This window comes from Numida meleagris, chromosome 3 (genome assembly GCF_002078875.1).
Source record: "Numida meleagris isolate 19003 breed g44 Domestic line chromosome 3, NumMel1.0, whole genome shotgun sequence".
Taxonomy (NCBI): Eukaryota; Metazoa; Chordata; class Aves; order Galliformes; family Numididae; genus Numida; species Numida meleagris.
The window spans coordinates 92,212,951-92,233,652 of record NC_034411.1 but is presented as its reverse complement, the minus strand read 5'-3'; the positions used below and the strand labels follow the sequence as shown (position 1 = coordinate 92,233,652).

Genomic DNA, 20,702 nt, shown 5'->3' with positions numbered 1-20,702 from the left:
ACGTCCAAAGACTCTTCTTTTGCATCAAAAACAATCTATGATGAAAAAGCACTACTCTTCCTCTTCATTACAAACTTTTGCCTGCATTCCTTTCTCCTCTATCTTCGAGATTTCTGATGAAAATCGGAGTACTGAGGATACTAGCAAAGTTAATTCAATAGGGCAGCATTTCTATCCATCTCTGAATCAAGTTGGTGTTTCAGTGCACTCAAGCAAGCTATCAACAGTCCCAAGACAGGACAAGTAAGATCAGTAGCAGGAATAGTTTACAGGTCAGAGAAGGATATGAGAAGTGAGCCACAGCATATAGGAATTGTGGGATTTTCACTTTTTTCAGTCTGTGTTTTACTCTTTTACTAAATAGGAACAGAAACATACAACTTACATAATTTAAGAGCAATTAAAAAAAAACTCACAAAAATTACAGGAGATGGTTTATAGAAAGCATCTTTGAAGTGACAATTCCACAGAATTCCCAGTAGCTACTTAGGTCCATATTTTTCCTTATGTCAGACAACTATCACGTCAAAATCAAATCTGTCAACTCCTTATTTTCAACTAAAAGGAAACGTTAACAAGTTTATGTGCTTAGGATTTTTTTGTTGTTGTTTTTGGTTTTTTTTTTTTTTTAAGGTAACTCTGTTTAAAGAGCACCACATATCTCTACACAAAATGCCCAAAGACCTGTCACTTTGCTAACAGCATTAGGAAGAGGTGAAAAAGCTTACAAGAGAAGTGTTATGTGTTTCTAGTCATGGGGGACCCCCGAAGTATTGGCCTCCTTCGGGAGAGCTCACCTTCTCATCCTACACATCCTTTTTTTAATAAATTTATTTTCATTTCCCAGCGATGTTTCCATGTACAGTCAATCCTTCATATTGTATTGCATATCTAGAACCAGTATGAAGACCATCACACTGCAGTTCAGCAACAACTGTATGTTGGAAACAGCAATTTGCAGATAGAGAGGTGTACTTGTTGGGGCAGAATACGAAGTCAGGAACTCCCATCATCGTCAAAAATGAGACTCTTGCTTCCTGTGGATCACAAGACGTTACCGAACTTCTGGATTTCAGTCAACTGTCTTTACATCGCAGGATACCATTGTGGATGGGATTCCAAAAATTACAAAGTTAACATTTGTGCAATACTCCAGAATGAAATTTGGTTACTTTTTTTCACCACCAGTTTAAAGAGGGAATTGCTGAATCACTGGCGATATTTTAAACAGAAATGCCATGCAGAATTCCAGGGTAAGAGCTAAAGAACACTTATCCGATTTGTCCAAATTTTTTACCCAAAAGAAAGAAAAGTCCAAGTACTAGGAAAGCCTCCAGGAAAAGTATCGTAAGAGGAAAAGCGATTTCAGCCATCCAGAGCTGTCAGAGCCGCCAGGTACAACAAGCACCAGTGTTGTCTCCAGAACAAACAAGGCACCATTGGTACCTCCCAGATGAACAACACCTCTCACTTTCATTCTTCCAGCTCTCTAAACATATTAAGAGGGATTATAAAAATATGACAGTGCATAAAGAAAAGACAGAAGGGCGACGGCACACAGCCTTTATCAAGCCACAGCATACAGAAACACGAGTGCAAAACACCTTTCACAGTGCAAGATTCTAGGGAAAAGCTCACAGATGCGGTGAGCATCTCACAGGGCTGGGGAGCCAGATAACAGGCATAGTAAAATTGGAACACCATCTTTGATAAAAGTCGTCATTCACAGTGAACAGTTAAAAAAAATGAAAAAATAAAACCCAAGCTCTTCAACTAAGTGTGACAAGTAGGGTTGTGTTGTTGTTAATACATCCACATGTTTACTACTCACAGGCATGCAATGTGATCCTCATAACGAACGAGGGAGTAGCTCCCAGGAGCACACTCACACAGTGGAGGACTGACAGTCAGAAGGCAACACAAAGTTAAAAGATACACAATACAAAGACAAAAAGAAAAGCAACTGGAGAGAACACATTTTTCAGGAGGGGAAGAACCATCAAGAGCCCAAGAGCCCCTCTGCAGGATAGGGCTCTTTGAAGATCTCATAGTGATAGAACAAGGGGGAACAGTTTAAAGCTACCAGACAGGACGTTTAGGTTAGATGTTAGGGGGAAATTCTTTACTCAGAGGGTGGTGAGGCACTGGCACAGGCTGCCCAGAGAAGCTGGGAACGCCCCATCCCTGGAGGTGCTCAAGGCCAGGCTGGATGGGGCCCTGGGCAGCCTGAGCTGGTGGGTGGCAACCCTGCCCATGGCAGGGGGATTGGAACTGTATGGTCTTTAAGGTCCCTTCCAATCCAAGCCATTCTTTGACACTATGATTCTAAGAGATCTAAGAGATGAAGAGTTTGCCAACTGTGATGCACGTCTGACATCCATCCGCACGTCCTACGTGCTTTCAGTAACTTGTGACTGACACCAATCTGATTTCAGCCAACTAACACCAGTAGGTTTGAATTTATCAGTCTCAGGCAGACATGATTTCTACACGTTTGCTGAATAACCTGTGGCTAGGGAGAGCAGAGGAAAGCAAGGCAGGAAAAAAGCATGCTCCACAGCAGCCACAGCATTCGCTGACTCACAAGGCCTGGGGAGGGACCTCCCCCTGGGTGACATGGAAAGTGACAGGGACTGAAGCACCATGAGAAAGGTCTGAAAAGAGACAGGAAGGCACACACAGCCCATCTTTACCTGTTACCCAGGGAATCACTTATTTCCCTCTTCTCATAGATACAGGAGACTTTCATCACTGATGAGGGACCAAGGAACCTACGATTTCATTTTTCTTCTTTCATTCTCCTCTAAGGGGACAACTACCACACAGCTATTTGTAAAAAGTGAAGATACACTTGCTTTATCACACTGCATAAGAAACACCCGACACTCCGAACATTTACACAATATCCCAGTTTACTTTAGTCTAAGTGGTTTGCAGTTACTTAAACTTAAAAGAAAAACGTGGAGTACATTATAGTATTTAGTAATGAAACAGGCAACCAAATGCTAAGGCAAGTGGGAAATGCTGATCAACATGAATAGACTTTCAGTTTTGGCATAGGAATGTTGGTATGCACAGTGTGTTTTCGTAAGGAAACAAGTGCCCTTTTGTTGGACATACTGCAAACCATAGGGTACTCAAGGGATTAATTCAACTAGCACATAAACCTTTTTGTACAGAGATCAAAACTGTAATCTACTTCCCTCAGCTTCCTTTGTGGTAAAGTAATTAATTAGTCCCTTTAGATCATTCTCTTTAATGATTCAGTCCATGATGAAAAACACCGGACACCAAAGAGTTAAGGCAAATACTAGCACCATCTCAGCCTGCATGTCTTTCTCTGCTCTAGCACATTAAATGGTATATTATCGATTTTCTCTACTCAGTTAGGGAGCCTTCCTATCACACATACACTGGATGTCAAAGCAGAATGCACATAAGAAAAAGTAAGCGGTTATTTTAGGAGGAGGTCTTTTTGGTGCACATTACTGTCCTTCCACTGACCTGGTACATCTCCTCTGCCTACTGCCATGCCTCATCAAGGACTAAGTGGAATTCAAAGTCTAGGTCATCATGCCTGTAAGTGCAAATTAGATTATGAACCACAAATGTAGAACTTAAGTGGAACAAAAAACAACCACCACCACCTGAGGAGATATTTGCAGTGCAGAAATTGAAGACAACTCCCAGTCCTCCACAAATCCCCCAAAGTATTCCAGAGATAGGAGATGGAGAAGAAAAAATAAAAATCACTCAGAAGACTGTAGACCTCAAAGTTAACCTCTGAAGTTGGAAAGATTCCCAAAACACTGATTACAAACCAAACAGGAGAACGACTCTATATACACAGCCTGACCGGAGACGGCCAGCTCACATTCAGACGAGACCCCGCTGTCAGATCACTATCTTCAACCACAGCTAACAAAAGAACCTGCTTCCTTCAGTTTGAGCAGGATTTTGCTATAACATCAAATGAAAGAAATAAAGACTACGACAGATTAATAAAGCAAAAGTCACTCCACTTATCTGGTTTTAGATCTGAAACAAAACCAGCACAAAATGCACTCCTCACTGGAGTAAGGAGAAAGTTAGCAGCAGGCAACTTAGGCCTCACGTACTTGGTCACACATACAAACACATGGAAAATTCAATGTGTGGCTGTAAATATGCTTTCCAAATCATCAGCTTGAAGCAACTGTGATCAAACGCAGATGGACATAGCTGGGAAAAAAAACAGAACTGTACCTAACACTGATGCAAAATGGAACGTGCCCTTCAAGGACACAAGGCCTGCAGTCTGAACAGCCACAGGGTGCGTTGCTCAGTCACACAGCTTTCACACAAGGCCAGGTGTTCAACAGACGCAACCCCATGTTGAACCATGGATTTCACTTCTCCTTGATAGCAGAGGTCTAGATTAAGTCCAAGACCATTTCTAGTCTTGTCCATACTTTCTGTACTGATAGGTCTCAGTCTTTCAGTGCTGTTTCTATGTCCCTAAAGCAAGCGAACAAACCGAACTAACTATCTGAACAGACGGTGTACACTGAAAACTTTAATTAATAACACCAATGAAAAGTATTAAACTAGGAACTTCCACAGCCCGTTCACGCTCAAGAGTTGTTTGCCATTTTAAACTGGTTTGTAAGAAAACCATATAAAGAACATTCTAGAACTCTAAATTGCTCACTAACTTTAGAAAAGCATCTCCATTATAACAAGAACCCAGTTCAGATGCCATTGTGACTGAACAGCGACACTGACTGCCACCCTGGCAGCCTCCTCTGCTGCTCTGTGGCAAAATGGAAAATAATTTGCTCACAAAGGAAAACATAAAAAATGAATTATGTTAAAGAAATGTGCTTTCCCCTTATAATCTTATACTTTCACCTGACAGTTCACCAGACCATGTGCAGAAGAGCCCACCGTACCCTGCTGCCTTTGAGAAGTCCAGGTGACTATGTCAGATACAGCTGACAACCCATCCAACATATTTAAAACTGCTTTCATCTTCTAGGACCCATCTTCTGCAATTAACTATTATTCTCCAGATTGACCAGATGATGAAAAACAGTTTTCCTATCTTTTCACCCTTTAAATTATTATTAAGACTGAATAAATCAAAACAAAGATGATGTTTTTTCCATCAGCATTCACAGCTGTCAAAAACTTGGTTAGCATTTTGGCAGACTGTTTCATTCAGCCATTTCTTCTTCAGTTATTGCTTCGCATTCTTTGACATTTTAAAACAGAATATCTAAAATTATTTCCATATTTTCACTGTCAGTTGATATAAATGGCAAAAGTTACTGGAGAAGATTAATTTCCAAATGTAAGTATTTACACGAGAATACTTTTGTAGATCTGCACTTTATTGTCATTACGAAAAGAAATATCAGAGCAGCAGATTCCTATGCTCTGTGTTGTCACATCAAAGCAGGAGGTTATTCTATTAATTGCTCATATTATTGTGTCTGTCTGTAATAAGTCATTATACTACATCTTACTCAGATTTTGCTTCACATAATATTTTTGGGAGAATGCTATTTAACACCTTAAAAATAATTTTAAAAACTGAGCTCATTAAGAATATGCTTTTGCCCTATTTTTAATATTAAAAATATGCTCCAAGGACTGGAAACAACTATATTAAGGGGGAAATAACATTAACGTCGATGCTGAAACGAAGGTCAAATAATCAATTTGACTTGAATTGCTGCAATAACGTAAAGATTCCAATGAAGTTTTTTATTTTGATGGTGTTTCTGACTGAAAATTTCTCTGATAATTATTTTTAATGCCTTATTCGTACCAGAACTTCAGATTTCATTTCTGGACCAGAAAGCAGGCCAAATGATGTCAGTTCAAAAGACAGTACCTACTTATGATTTTTTTATTCAGTCGTGCACGGCATTTGAAATTAAATTACACATCCCCCAGAAAAAAAAACCTCTTGCATGAGTAATGGTAATATTTTCATAGAATAGCTTCTGCAAAACAGACTGAATGCTTTATTGCTGTGGAACACCGTAACCAACAAACACACCACTTCCTTTTGAGATGCTGCTTTCATCTCCACGTGTGCAGTGCTACATTCACAGCCTAGCCCGGCCCCACACAATGAGCTGGTGGTGAATGGCATCTATGGTGATCCATGCCTTCATAGAATCATAGAATTGCTCAGGTTGGAAAAGACCTTCAAGATCATCAAGAGCAACCTCAACCTAACCGTACTACCCTAACTCTAACAAGCCACTGCTAAATCATGTCCCTGATGATGTCAGGACTGAAAACTGCTCTACCTGGTAAGGGATCCATCTAACTGCTAATAACTCCACACATGCTATGGATGCGCTTATGCAATTTGACAAAAAGTTTCTACAAAAGCGAGGAAAGAAATTAAAGCTCTATTTCATTAATGAAGTATTAAGTATTACGAAAAACATTAATTCTTTCTCAAAAAGTACTACGTATTAGTTTGTTCATGCATTAGTGGCATGCAATCTTCACACTGCTGGGAAAATATGGTTCTATTAGCTTTGCAAAAGCATATAATAGCATGAACATGAATAGCTTAGGTTACAAGGGACCTTAAAGACCATCCAGATCCAAGCCCTGTGCCGTGGACACGGCTGCCACACACCAGACCAGGCTGCCCAGGGCTCCATCTAACCCAGCCCTGAGCACCTCCAGGGATGGGTCACCCACAGCTTTTCTGGGCAGCCTGTGCCAGTGCCTCACCACCCTGAGTAAGAATATCTGCTTAACATTTAACCTAAATCTCCCCTCGTTTAGTTTAAAACCATTCCTTCTTATCTTATCACTATATGCTTGTGTAAATAGTCGGTCTACCTCTACAAAGATACAGCAAAGAGATTAGGGATGATGGATCTCCAGAAACAATTTTGAGAAGAATGGGATTTTGGATCATCCAAAGGGAATAATTCTGTATGATGCTTGCAGGGATGCAGACAGACAGGGCTGAGGACAAACAGAGGCTGTCACAGCTAGTAATGCAGAACTGGCACCATAAAAGATACTACAAGTGTTAGAAGTGACAAATGGGCAAGAGGAAGGGGATGTACTAAGAAAAGCCTTGAAAGCAAGGCCAGAAATCTGAATGTAAATGTCCTGAAACAAAGGGACACCAGCTGAAGAAACTGAACCAGAAAGATAAGGAAGAGTTAACCTTTATGCCATAAGCAACAACAGCAGTATCAGCAAAAAGACACCCCAAGACACCATCAGCTCTTCAGGGCTCCATGAAGGCTGAGAAAGAAGAAGAATCCACTCAAGAAGCTGCTGCAGGATGGATGTGATGAAAAAAAACAGGAAAGGCAACTCAAGGGAAGCTTCAGGAGAGGTTTTGCTGTCAGCCCCCCCAGTCTGATGTTCGGGAACGATGACAGAATACAGGTGATGGATGTCAGCCAGGAAAACGTCGCGAAATGTCACAAGAACAACTTTGAGGAAAAAAACAGGCTAGAACAGAAGGGAACGTATGAAGTAATTATAAGAGTGCCACACGCAAAGCCTGAGACGCATCTAAATGGTTAGAAAGTGAAGGAAAGACATTAGCTGGATTAACATTTACTACTTTTTTAATTAAAAAATAATCTTATTCAGTGTATTAGTAGACCATACAAAATGCGGCACAGCTCCCACCCATTCCTTCAGGGCCTGTCTGAGTTCAGCTCAGCTGAAGATGAAAGCTAGTCCCAAAATTGTACCGGAGATTTAAACATCTTAATTAAAATAGGTAACTAAAAATCTGTGTACCCAACTTTAAACACATTCAGTGAGCAAGTCTAAACAAAACTCAGCATTAAACATGTTTTTGCACATATTCCCAGTGAATATAACCAAAAATACCATCAGAGGGGAACAGGTCAAGCAAGACTAGAGATCTGGAACACTTTACTTGAAAGACAAAGTTGCAAAATATAATACAATTTAGCTGGATACTCATCAGCTACACTAATATATAGGTATATTCCAAAGCCGAGCACCATTTTACGTAAGAGTTGCATGAAATATTGACACATCATTGACATCTCTGAGGCCTGATTAGATTACAGCAGACTTTAATCAAGGAGAATACAGCATGACTGCCAAAACATTGCCTTGCTGAAGTCAAAACCAAACATTTTTCCCATTCCAAAAATATAACTCCAGTTTGAAACATAATGAGTATATTACAAACTGAATGCGGCTTTGGCAACCATCTACTGTATGTTTCAAGCGTATTTTGAGAGAGAAACACAAGAAGACATTAATTTCATTTTACACACTTGCACTATTCACACGTATTAAGTTGCCTTCATGCATTAATTGTAAATCTAGCCAATAAAGAACCTTCATTGCATAAACGTAAAATATTTATGCTTTGAAGAATAAACTAAAATTAACCTTTATGATTCAGCCTAAAACTGTCTGAACTAAAAAAAAATAATATACAACAATTCGCACACGTACACAAACCATTTCAGAATTTACTTGTCTTTCTTATCTCAGGAAACAGCTTACTATTTTAAATAAGTGTTAACAATTCAATATACTTCAACGTATGCAGAAACTTTTGCTGACAAGTGGCTAAAGGCTGTCAGTTCCCTCCCACTGCCATTCTCATGTTCTGAAATTTGTTTTTCTACTCCCAGAAAATAAAAATAAAAAAATAAAAAAATCAAACCACTCCACAAAAACAGAACCATCAGAACTTCTGGGTCTAGATAAAACTAAGCTTTCCTATTTAAGCAAGTGAGACCACAAACTTCTGCAAATCCAAACGTCTGCTTGTGTAAGCCCAGATCAGCCTTCCATACTTAAACAGAATGATTAAAATTTCTGTAGAGCCACAAAGGTTTTTTCTTTTTTAATTCCAGCAGCCTAATTCTTTGTTGCTGTCTGCTCCTGAATGTCCTAATTATTAGGTTCTACAGTGAGAACTCCTTCGCTCTTTCCCAGCTTTGAAGAAACTACATACAGCGACATAAATCAAACGCAATGATGACAATGAATCTTCCATTTTACTAATGGCGTATCAGGAAAGAACCTAGAGGAAATGAAATCTAACAGTAAACTTCAGCCCAAAATCCAACGATGGGCTTTTTTAATCTATTAAAGATCATTCCAATCAATTATTTAGAGCTTAGCCCTTGAAACAGAAAATGAGGGGAGCTCTGGATTCTTTTCTTCTTGATACGAACATTCTTCATCCACAGTTCAGACAGGTTGCGTCACGACAACTCCAACAGAGCAGAGGCAAACTGAGTTTCTCCTGCACAGCTACCATACCAGAACCGCATCTCCTCCACTCTGTGCTCCTCCTGCAGCTCAGGACACAGCCACAAAGCACAGCTCACCACTGAACCTCCCTGCATATTGATGCACTCCACTCCCTCGTGACCATACTATTGGGGGCACAAGCAGGTTCTGATGAAATGTCAGAAATCACAAAGGCTAACAGTAAGGCCCTTGAGCCTTATCGGATCTAACAAGCTGAACAAGTGCATTACGTTACCTCCCACTTTCTCCTTGAGGCCCACCTGAATCACGTTTCAGAAACACTTGTACCTATGGCTGATCTAGGTGCTACCCTTGATGGATTGCAAGAAAACATTAATCAGATGATCACAGTTCTCCATATTGTCTATCATTCCTTAAAGTTTAAATAAAATCTATAATAACTACTTTAAAAAGTTTTTCCCAAATGCAAAAATCAAGAAGACTCGACGCAGACCAATCAACAATAACCGTCTTCACAGCAGTTTCTGAGCTAAACTACACTACAGCCCTGCTAACTTCCCTAAATCATTTGTCTTCAATAATATTTCACCTAGTGTTTTGTAATGATTTATTCTTCCCCTGCCATCCCCTACAACAGAAAGTATATTTTACCCTAGTGTCACTGGTAACAGACATTGTGGGATAAGAATGGAATTTCATTAAAATTGATGAAAATGGGAAACCATCTGCATCAGAAATTGTTGTCAATACCATTTTAACTTGAGATCCCCTACTAAGGACACATAAGGTCATGGTGGTGAAGACAAAGAACAGGACAAAAACAAACAAACAAACAAAAAAAACCCCAAATATTTGCTGTTAAAGTTGAGGAAAAAATAATGTGAGAATTGTGAGAATGAAAGACCAAAGAACCACCATCTGATCTGGGGAGTGCTAGGGTCAGGAGCCTCAGAGTACTTGTGAATAGAGAAGAAAAGCAGGGAACAGCCCCTGCAAAGCACGTGGTGAGTTTGGATGTTCATGGTGGGTTTCAGGAGGTAAGCAAGCCTAAGAGAGCTGCAGACAGTAAACCAGCTGCTTAGTGATAACAGGACAAGTTTCTAAGCATCTGAGGACAGGAACCATGGAAGGAGAGACTAGATGTGGTATGAGAAGCTGCAGGAGACATCTGAGGTTCCCTCCAACCCCACAATTCCCTTCATCCCTTGAAAGACTCTCCAAAGTAAGTATCTATTCCTCCTCTTACAGAAGATGCCATTTATCCATAGGCATTTTCACATCTGGGGACAGGGCTCTTGTGGCCACAGGAGAAAAGCTGAGGTGAGGCTGCACTGGAGAACAGAGCAATGATTTTGGCTCCTGGGAGAGGGAAGGAATAGCTGCTGTGACTAGGGGAGGCTGCTCATCAGCAGCAGCCACGTGTTGACAAGCCATCACAGCTACCAACCAGAAACTCAAGCAGAGCTAGGTTGTCCAGATACATGCCAGCTCTTCCAGCAAGGCAGGCAGGAGACACAGGGCAGGCAGTGGGGTGGGTGCCCATACCCTGCCCTGAATATAAATCCCACCAGCCCGCAGCCCTGCGCAGCTGCCCACTTGGGCTATGCCTAACCTCAGCTTGGTGGCAATGCAAGATCAGATCTGCAAGAAAGCTGAACGGGCTGCTGAGCTGGGCTGATGCTGTATCGCTACCAAGTTCTTGAAAGCAAGTCAGCAAACATTCTTGTAGTTGTTTTGCCTGGTGCTCGACTGATGCCCTTCCTTTCCAATTGTGTTTGTTCGGCGACAGTTCATTGGGAAGGTCGCTGCTGGCATGCAACTTGCCATTTAACAGTGAGAGCCTTCAATAAGACTGCAGCTATTTAAAGATAACCAACCGCTATGATGAAAAACTCCAGAAGAAGCCACCCTGACAGAACTTAGCACCGCACACAAACGCACAGCCATCCGCAGACGCAGGCTGCGCGCCCAAGGATGGCCGCGTAATTCATCGCGGCGGGCGCAGCGCTGCCCAGGGCCGAGGCTGAGGCACGGGAAGGAAGGGAGAGCCGGGCAGGAAGGAGAGAAGAGGAGAGGAGAGGCGGCGAACGAGGACCCCAACCCACTGACAGCCGCACGCACGGCACCGACACCGACACCTTCGCCCATCGCGGCGCGCACCCCGGCGTGGAAAACTGATTACTCATGTCGCCGGGAGGAGAGGAGGGGGCGAGCCCCGCGGCCCCCGTCCCGCTCTTACCTGGGGGGCCGCGAAGGCGGCGGCGGGCGGCAGCGGGCCGCGGGGCCGCGTCTCCTCCTCCTCGGGGGAGTCGTCCAGGAGAACTTTGCTGCTCTTGTTGAGCTTCCACATGGCGGGCGCGGGGAGGCGGCTGTCGCCTCGCTGGTGGCGAGCGGGCCGAGGCCGGGCAGGGCGGCTGGGCTGAGCTCGGCTGGGCTGTCACCCCGCCGGGGGCTCCCGGGGCGGGAGGGAGGAGCGCTGCCTGCCGGGGCCGGGAGCCCGCCCCCCGCGCCCGCCTCGCCTCGCTTCGCCTCTCCCGCCGGCCTGCGGCGGCCCCAGCCCGCGGGGACGGAGCCGAGCCGCCGCCCCGGCCTCTCTGCCGTCCCGCCTGAGCACAGCCGGATGCCGAGCGCAGCGCGCCGTCTGCCCGGCACGGCACGACTGCTGCGGCCCGAGGCCGGGGCGACACCTCCCCGCCGCCCCTCCTCACCTGCCGCCTTACCCCGCCGGAGCCGGCCGCGCCGCCGCTGCCATGTTTGCGGGGGCGGGGGCGCGGGCTTTCCCGTCACCGCGGCAACCGGTGCGCGGCGCCGTCCGGGCCCTGACAGCGCCCGCTGCCCGCGGCTCCCGACCCGGGGGAGCGGGCCCACCGCCGCAGCGCCCCTTTCGCTGCTCCGCGGCCGCGTCCCCACGGCACGAAAGCCTCTGCTGCCCGGGGAACGCCGCTGCCCTCAGGACACGAGGCCGGTGCGTCCGGCTGAGCAGCCTCAGCCCCAGTAGTTCTGCTTGGTGCCCGAGTGGCCCTCTCTGGATGTAACACTTGGTGTTTCCAACTGTCCTCGTTTTATTTTCACACAGACACGCTAGTCTGTAAAAATCCCCACCCAAGCACTCATTTTCCATCATTCTGAACTATGAGCTAGGGTCAGGTGTCCAGAGAACCATGAAAGTGCTTTGTAACGCCTTTTTTTTCTTTTTTCTCTGCCCATGGGCTCCTCATGCATCACGAAGACACCTGCAAGCCTGCCTTTGGCTGCCTGAGCTTTTCATGGTATCACAGAATCATAAAGGTCAAAAAGACCACTAAGTCCAACCATCAGCCCATGCCTCTGAGTGCTCTAGACCATGCCCCAAAGAGGGGCAAAGTGGCAGCAATTAGGCAACAGCAGTGCATTTTGGGCCGCAATGCGCTCATACCTGCTGGGCTGGAACAAGGCTGGCCCTGGGATGCACCGACTGCTCTGGGCTGGTTGCTCTGCATGCTCTGCGTGCTAAAGGAACGCACCTCCACTTCATCCAGGTGCTGCGCACCTATAGAGCCAAAGTTCATAAAGCATGGAAATAGAGTTGTTTCTTCCACCACAGGCATCCTTATCCTGAACAACCAGCACTGTAACTTCAGAAGCGTCATCCTTGATCAGTGCACAAGTGAGCTTACAGTGCTGACAAAGGATTCCTGTAATGACTTAGGAGTGCTGTAATGCTAACTCTAGTTTATTACTTAACCACACAAAAGACACATTCGCTTCCCTTGAACCTGAAGTCATAGAACTTAGACCAGTGCTGCTCTAGCTCTCTCTATTGAAAATGAACTTAGTAAAGCAATATTTGCATTTGTAAAGCAAGTGCACAATTGTTGGAAGGTCTGGAAAAGCTGGGAAGTTTTACAGTGCATTTCTAAACAAAATCTTTATCTCATTTTCAGTCACTTCTTCTGCAAGTTGAAAAGTTCTTAAAAGCAAAGCCCAGAATTCCATTGCCCATCTTGCATTAATATTAACCAAATCTCAAGGGGGTAGGAGATGAAACATATGCCCAGTTATTAAAGGCAGGTTTAGCATGGGTTTCCTCTAGAAGGCCAGGTCCATGTATAGCTACTTCTTTATCTGCTCATTCCTTGTTCAAATTCATAAATGAAAATACCGAGAAGGCAGAGTGTAGTATTTCTAATTTACACTGACTCATATTTGGGCAACTTTAAGTAGTAAAAAAGCATTTCCTTTTATTTCAGTTTTGTGTTTAGACTCTTAAAAAGATCACATAAGTTATCAGTCACCACATGACCCTAATATTTTAATCCATTGCCTTCCATATGCTGTTCTTCTTATCTGAAACATCAGCTCTACCATTAAGCTTAAATCCTCCAAATACTTATGACTCTGCTCAGTTTTGGGCGCATGAAAAAATTCATTCTGTGTTCCCAATACAGCTATGCACACCAAACTAACTACATGCCTTCTTGGGGGTCTTTTTTAGTTTTTTCAAGGGTGTTTGTTTTTAATTTCTGATGCTTCACTTAAGCTCTTAGACATTCGTGTGAAATCGTGGCTTCAGTTGGGTCACTGAAAATAGGTACAGTTGACTGTGAGAGAGCACTAGTCCAGATTTTCCTATTTGTCTTTGAGACATCAAGGCAAAGTTGAGCACTAAAATGGTCTTCTATTTTTTTTCTGCTGATCTGTTCTGCAGACTTCATGCTTACAAATTCATTATTTCCTTTTAAAAGTAATTACACACATCTAATCAAATTTTCCAGAGTAAAAAGTTGACATCCACAGAACTGCCCAGGATTAAATAAAACAAACAAACAAACCAAGCCACTCAAATAGGAAGCTTCTTCCTCCAATCAGCTGCTTTGCCATGTTTCCTTAAGCTACATGGAGGGGAGGGCTGTGAAATCCTGTCTGAGAATCTTCTTGAATGGTATTTAACATTATGAACATCTTTATTGATATCATTATGAGGAAGATTTGATTATTTTGCTTCTGAGCACTGATCCTATCTTCCTTAAGGGAAACAAATAAAACAGGAAGAAAAAAAAGGAGAAAAGTAATAGAAAATACACCCTTTGTCTCTGACTCTCATAGAAGCCGGAGCTGTTTTGAAAGCAAAAGCCAGACAACATGGCTTTAGCAGATATTTCATCAGCTGGCAAAATATTATGCCACTGGAAATGTCATTTCTCCTGTGCTCTTTTCATCCAGACTCTCACCCAGTGGAGGACTGGGTGGAGTTGCTTTGGCCAACTGAACCAGACTCTCAGGAGACAGAAAGCAAAAATGAGAAAGGTAAGAAACAGGGAGGTGACCTGCCGTGTCATATCACAGTAACTGTTGGAGACTATTGCCACCAAGGTAAGGTTCACTGCTTCCCAGCAATGTTAGGCATGCATCACGAGCCTCGGAAGCATCCTTCTCCTCCAGCAGTGGCTCATACTTGGCCATTTTATGGCAAAAGCTGTCTTCATGGCTCCCTGCCAGTGCATAGCAAGGGCTCTGGAGTATCCATATAACCTTTCCTGGATTCATGTTCCAGTTTAGAAGCAAGTGTTTTTCGCTTTCAGGAAGGTGGTTGTGCCAGAGACCTAGGCTGGAGTTCATCTCGTGAAATTTTGAACATCCAGATGTGTAATCTGATATTCTCCATTTCTAATCAGTGTGGAGAAATCCTGCGTATTTTTGCCATTCTCACTGTACTTTTCTTAGCTGTTTACTGTAGGCATCTATCTATAACCATAGCAAAGCTCATAAAAGTGAGCATTGCCAGTGTTACGTGCTCAGAACTGCAGGGGAGGCAAGTTCAGCAACTACTAGGAACAGCTCGGGGATGGCAAGACTTACTTTGTGTTTTCCCCCATACACTTTTTAGTGGCTCCCTAGCAATATTTTAAGCTAAAACATATGTAATATGTATGAGACAATACATATCGTGATACAGTACAGTTTTCTGGATGACTACAGTACTTGAGTTCTGCAAGTCATCACAGTGTCCGATCTTATTGAAATAAAATATTTATGTTGCACTCTCCTGTACACACATAATAGTTGCATTTATCATGCAAAAACTGTTCCAAAGCAGATTGCCAATGATTGCATTTTTAAATTTTTGGAACTGAAATGTAATTCCTAATTAAAGCAAATTGTAAAATACATGCCAGAAAACCACCTAAAATGGTCTATCTTTATTTTTTACACTCTTAAATGTCTATTTTAAGCCTTTTCATTATGAAAGTGAGGTCCAACCCTACAAGAGGCAAGAAGAAGTCTTCTGTTTCTAGCCAAACTCAGTTCTTATTGATAGGAATAAGGCTTTGAAAGAAAACCAATTTGATTTAAAATACTGACTTGTAAAGGAAAGCTGTTTGTGGCTTGGCATATTACTTATTCAGTCTGGCCCTTTGTCCAAAGAAAATGTGTGAGGGAAAAAAGCAAATGCTCCTGAAAAATTCATTTATTAAAAAAAAAAATTGACAGCTAGTTGAAATACCAGAAGTTTTACAGGAAGCAGATTCAGTGCATGGAAATGCATACTAAATTAACTTATACTCTTTCATTGCAATTTATTATAGAGATTTTGTGTCCCGAGGGGTGGCAGGGCAAAACCAGAAGACTAGAATTGATGACAAAGATTGTTAGACATGGGAACACATTCTTAAGAAGATAGATTAATACTATACTTTAAAATGGAAATAAATAAGAGGAAATTGAATAAATGCATGCAGAAAAAATACTGAAAATGTACTGAAATAGAATTGCCTTTTCTCACCAGAAATAAATAAGTAAACATTCATTTAATCAAAAGATAACACATTTATAACTGACAAAAGGAAACAGATATTTTTCAACTGTGTAAATGCACACTGTGTGAACTCATTTCCAAAGAACGTAATTCCTTCCAGAAACAGGAAGTTTATGAGGATAACAAGAACATCAGGTAAAACAAGTAGAAATAAAATATCTAATATGATACATAAACTTCGTAGTTCAGGGGAATATGCTATTTTTAAGAAGCTATACGATAATAAGAGAGTTTTCGTATGAGAGTATATTCCATTATTTTCTACTGCAGGATTTCCTGCTGTAACGTAAATCAAATTGACATTAACCTCTGTTGGAAATAGAGTATAGACTGATGAAGTATATGACTGCCTGACCTCTGTTATTCTTTTCAAAACTTTTTCCTAAGCACAGAAGAGTTAATGTATAGTGACCTGAAATAGTTCTCTTCTCTGCAGTACATGCATTGGATAGAAAGTACACTCAGAGCACTGCAAGTGCTAAAATTTCATTGTCTACAGGAAACAAATGTCATAACCTTAAAAGGGTGCATTTCATTGGTTTTGAGGTATTGTATTTTTGTATTATTTCAGTCAAAGAGAGTTTTTCAAGAAATCTAGTTCATTTGCAATTTTGATTGATTAAAAGCTGTCGAGAATGAAAAATTGTAAAACTCCTGAATTTTGAAGCTGCAGGATACAGTACTCATGAGAGATAGTATCCAGACTCACACCAGAATAGCAAAAATAATCAGACATGCATCGTCCTCTAAATGACTCAGATAACAAGTTTGCAATAGAATTACTAGAGTTAAAGAAACTTCCCCAGCACATTATTAAGTTGACAGTAAGACTTTGGTTGCAGACAGGCCTGTTCTACCTAAAATAGTTTCACTGATATCATAGGATCATAGAGTAGATATACCAGCAATCCAAACAGGCGAGGCACTTTCTGACAAATCGGGCTTTCCACTGTTATCTGACAAAACAAGGCATACTGTGGTAAAAAAGGGCTCTGATTTGCCTACACACAGCTGTCTACCAGTGCAGCTGCCCTGACCATAATAGACAGCTCTGCATTATGGGGCTACGCTAAGATATAGAATCATGGAATTACAGAATCATTTAGGTTGGAATGATTACCTTAAGATCATCAAGTTGAACCACTGACCTAACACTACCAAATCCATTACTAAACCATGTCACTTATCGTCACATCCATGTGTCTCTTAAAATATTTCCATGTATGGTGACTCCACCATCTCCCTGGGGCACACCTCGAGTGCTGCATACAGAGGGATGATCCCTTCACTGATTCTGCTGGCCACACTATTTCTGATGCAGGCCAGGATTCCATTGGCCTTCTCAGCCACCTGAGCACACTGCTGGCTCATGTTCAGCTGACTGTCAGCTAACACCCCCAGGTCCTTTTCTGCCAGACATCTTTCCAGCCACTCTTCCCCGAGCCTATAGGGCTGCTTGGGGTTGTTATGACCCATCTGGCAGAGGTGACCTCCGTTTCCTTTGGAGAACAAACTTTTTGCTACACCGTTGGTCCAAATCAGAGGCACAAGGCCTCTGACAAATGCAGAGCTCACCTCCACATTCTCTCATTGTTTGGAGCATTGTGAGGCCAGTTCTCAAAAAATATCTGAAAAGACAGACAGAACAAAAGTGATTGGCAAAGAATAATACTCCAGAAACATTGCAGTTCAATATTTCTTGTGCCAATTGACATCAGCAGTGGATAACAAAGAAAGCTACTCTGTGTAGAAGGAAAATCTCAAGGCACCTGCATATGACTCTCCTGGGGCCAATTATTCTGCAAATATTTCTTAGTGATGCAGCGAGCATATAAGTTCTCACTAGACCATGCAGGAAGGAGCTAAAATTTTTTTAATTAAGTCCTGCTTAAACTTTGGTAGCTGTCACTCTGCCTTTTAGAGCCAGATGCTAGCCCAACCGTAACCAAACCTTCAAGCCTTCTAAGCAGAGAAAGGGCTAGGGGAAGAAAGAAGTATGAGAATAAAAAGCAATCCAGGGAACAAGAAAGGTTACAGACTCAAAAAGAGACAGGGCAGCAGAGCAGAGCACCTCTCACCATCCATCATTCCTGGAATGTGCCTGGGCAAGCAGTGGGTGCTGCTCACAAGATCTCTCTCAGTTGACATGAGAAGATGGGGGACTGGAAGCAGATGATAGAGTTGGCAGGGTCCCCTCCACTGTGCTTGCTTCTCCTGGTGTCTTGAATGGCCACTTTGGAGAGGAGACTGATGAATAGTCCTGTGTTTACTGTCCCTTGTATTACAAACATCTCAGGTAATCATTAACGAAAATGTGTTTGAAGAGTAAGTATTCTTTAATCTAGGTGGGACTGAAATGCTGTTGTGCATCAAGAAAGCCTGCTTTTTTTCTGTCAAATGTGATTTAATGCAGAATTTTGTTTACTTTTAACTTCTATTCTTTCCTGACATTTAAAATGTTCCTTATTCGCTGTAGTAATAATGGGCTTCTGATGTGAGAAAACAAATTACATGCTTCCTTTGTAGAGCAGCTTCAGTGCAATGATCTGAAAGTTCTCACATGTATTAGTGAATTAATCCTGACAATGTACTTCTCAAACGACATCTTCATAACTGGAAACCGCATCTCATCTTTCTTGCTTCTTCTGCAAAGCTTAATATTACTGGAATCAAACAACAAATCATGAGTAATAATAAAGCTCTCTATATGCTGGAAGGCAAAATACACAGATTTTTCCAGCAAGCATTATCAAATCATTTACAAAACAAACAGAAATTTCCTGACTTTGCATTCTTGCTTTTTATTTACTAACCTACTTTCTTTTCCAATACTGCACCTACATTTGCAAGTATTGCTTCAGAACTGTCAATACGTAGTTGTGGATTGTATATCCATTCCAGAAATACATTTATTTCAGTGATTGAAAACACAAATTATTCCCACAATGCAACATCCCACAGGCACAGAAGCCTTTATCCAACCTACAGCAGGAGTGTGACATTGTCTCATTTATGTTTTTCCTAACAGTCTCCCTGTTCCACAATGTCCTGTTCCTTTGAAGCAATTGTCCCATTGGGTCAATGTGATACAAAACCTTCATATATGAGAAATCCTTCTTACTTTCTCCAGATTAGCCCAGATTGCAGGCAGGCAGACATTGCAGGCATTGCCTCTCATAAATTGAGAAGACACTTAAATACTGTGCTTATGTCTGGACGGAAAGATAGAGCATGAATCTCCTCACCCTGGTGAGTAGGGAATGTGTAAGGCTGTTTATGGTGCATCTGTAGGAATAGCCACATTTATGAGCAAAACAGAATAGAAGCAAACCTAGGGAATGAGAAGCAATACTGCTGGAAGACAAGCATCTTTCTTGAACAGTAAAGGGATACTTACATTAGGAGGGCTGAATCAGGACAAAAGCCCATTTGCCCCGGCATCCTGTCTCTGACAATTGTGTTTACAAAAAGAAACAAGACACAGAACAAGTTCAAGGTGATACTTCCCCTGGCATATCCTGCCAGCATCAACTTCCTTTGCTAGTGGTCATACCAGCATCTTTATTTTTAATAAAAACTGATGAACTTTTCTGCTATTATTGTATTCAACTTCTTACAGCAATGCATAAGAAATTGTTGGTTTTTGTTAATTAATGAAAAGAAAAGTAATAAAGAAAAAATTTAAGCAACAGAACAAAAGTTAAGAATGTTAATAACATGATGGAAAAGATCATATGGGACAGTAATGCTTAACAAATCTAGTCACAATCCTGTTGGTGGTGTAATGCCATCTGCTGCAAAAAGTCCCACTGTGTTGCCATGGACAGCCCATGGACAGCCCTCAAGATTCCTCTGAGCTCCACACATAGCCAGAGTGCCCAGCACTCAGGTGTGCCTTTGCTCTATCTGCGTAGCAAGGCTTTCAGAGGAGGAGATTTAACTTGCTGGCAGAGGATGAAAGCCTAGCCCAAACTCTACTAAGCATTTCAAGTTTTATTGTCATTGTAAAATATGGATATGTAAAATCCGTTTTCCTTCAAACACTTGGTAGTCTATGACTATGAGAATGCCGGAGGAATATCAAGTCCAGAATTGGAGATAAATACTCAGTGTCTAATTTATGGCAGTACAGAATTATACACAATATAGAGGCATATATAAAGATTTAAAATTTTTGTTAAATGAAACAATGCAATGAAAAATGTATTGAGAAAAAATTACATTGGAAAATGATACAAAATACTAGCTAAGCAACAACACTGAGGCAGTTGTGTGACAGATGGAGTTACAGATATGGCTTATAAAATTTTACCTGTATTATTTTCACTCCATTCTGTAACATAAGACTTGTCACTCATGACAGTTCAAAATTCAAAATCGTTTTAAAGCAAGTTATTATAACCTCAATAAAACCACATGTGAATCTCCTATTCTGAATCAAGCACTTAAATTAGTTTTGCTTACTATACTTCAAAGGTCTTTGAAAAGTAGATTAAATTATATTTATCCTCAGATACATAGACTTACTATTAATTTTACTTTATGTAGTTGTCTTTGCTTCCAGAGAAAAGTATGCAAAATTAAATTAAGGAGTACTTAAAGAATAAGAGTACAAGGCTAAAGGGAGTTTTAGTAATGCATTTCAAAGACACACCTGTAG

General features: G+C 41.8%; 1 protein-coding gene across 4 annotated transcripts in view; it reads right to left on the bottom strand.

Annotated features, from left to right (window-relative positions):
- The window catches only part of TDRP (testis development related protein), a 28,977-nt gene extending 15,468 nt beyond the window's left edge, over positions 1-13,509 (bottom strand). For 2 of the 4 annotated variants that reach the window (XM_021391256.1, XM_021391257.1), the window contains exon 1: positions 11,486-11,947. In XM_021391256.1, coding sequence (XP_021246931.1) covers positions 11,486-11,596 — 111 coding nt within the window. In that variant the 5' untranslated portion in view covers positions 11,597-11,947. The other 2 variants (XM_021391259.1, XM_021391258.1) reach the window with 2 other exon arrangements.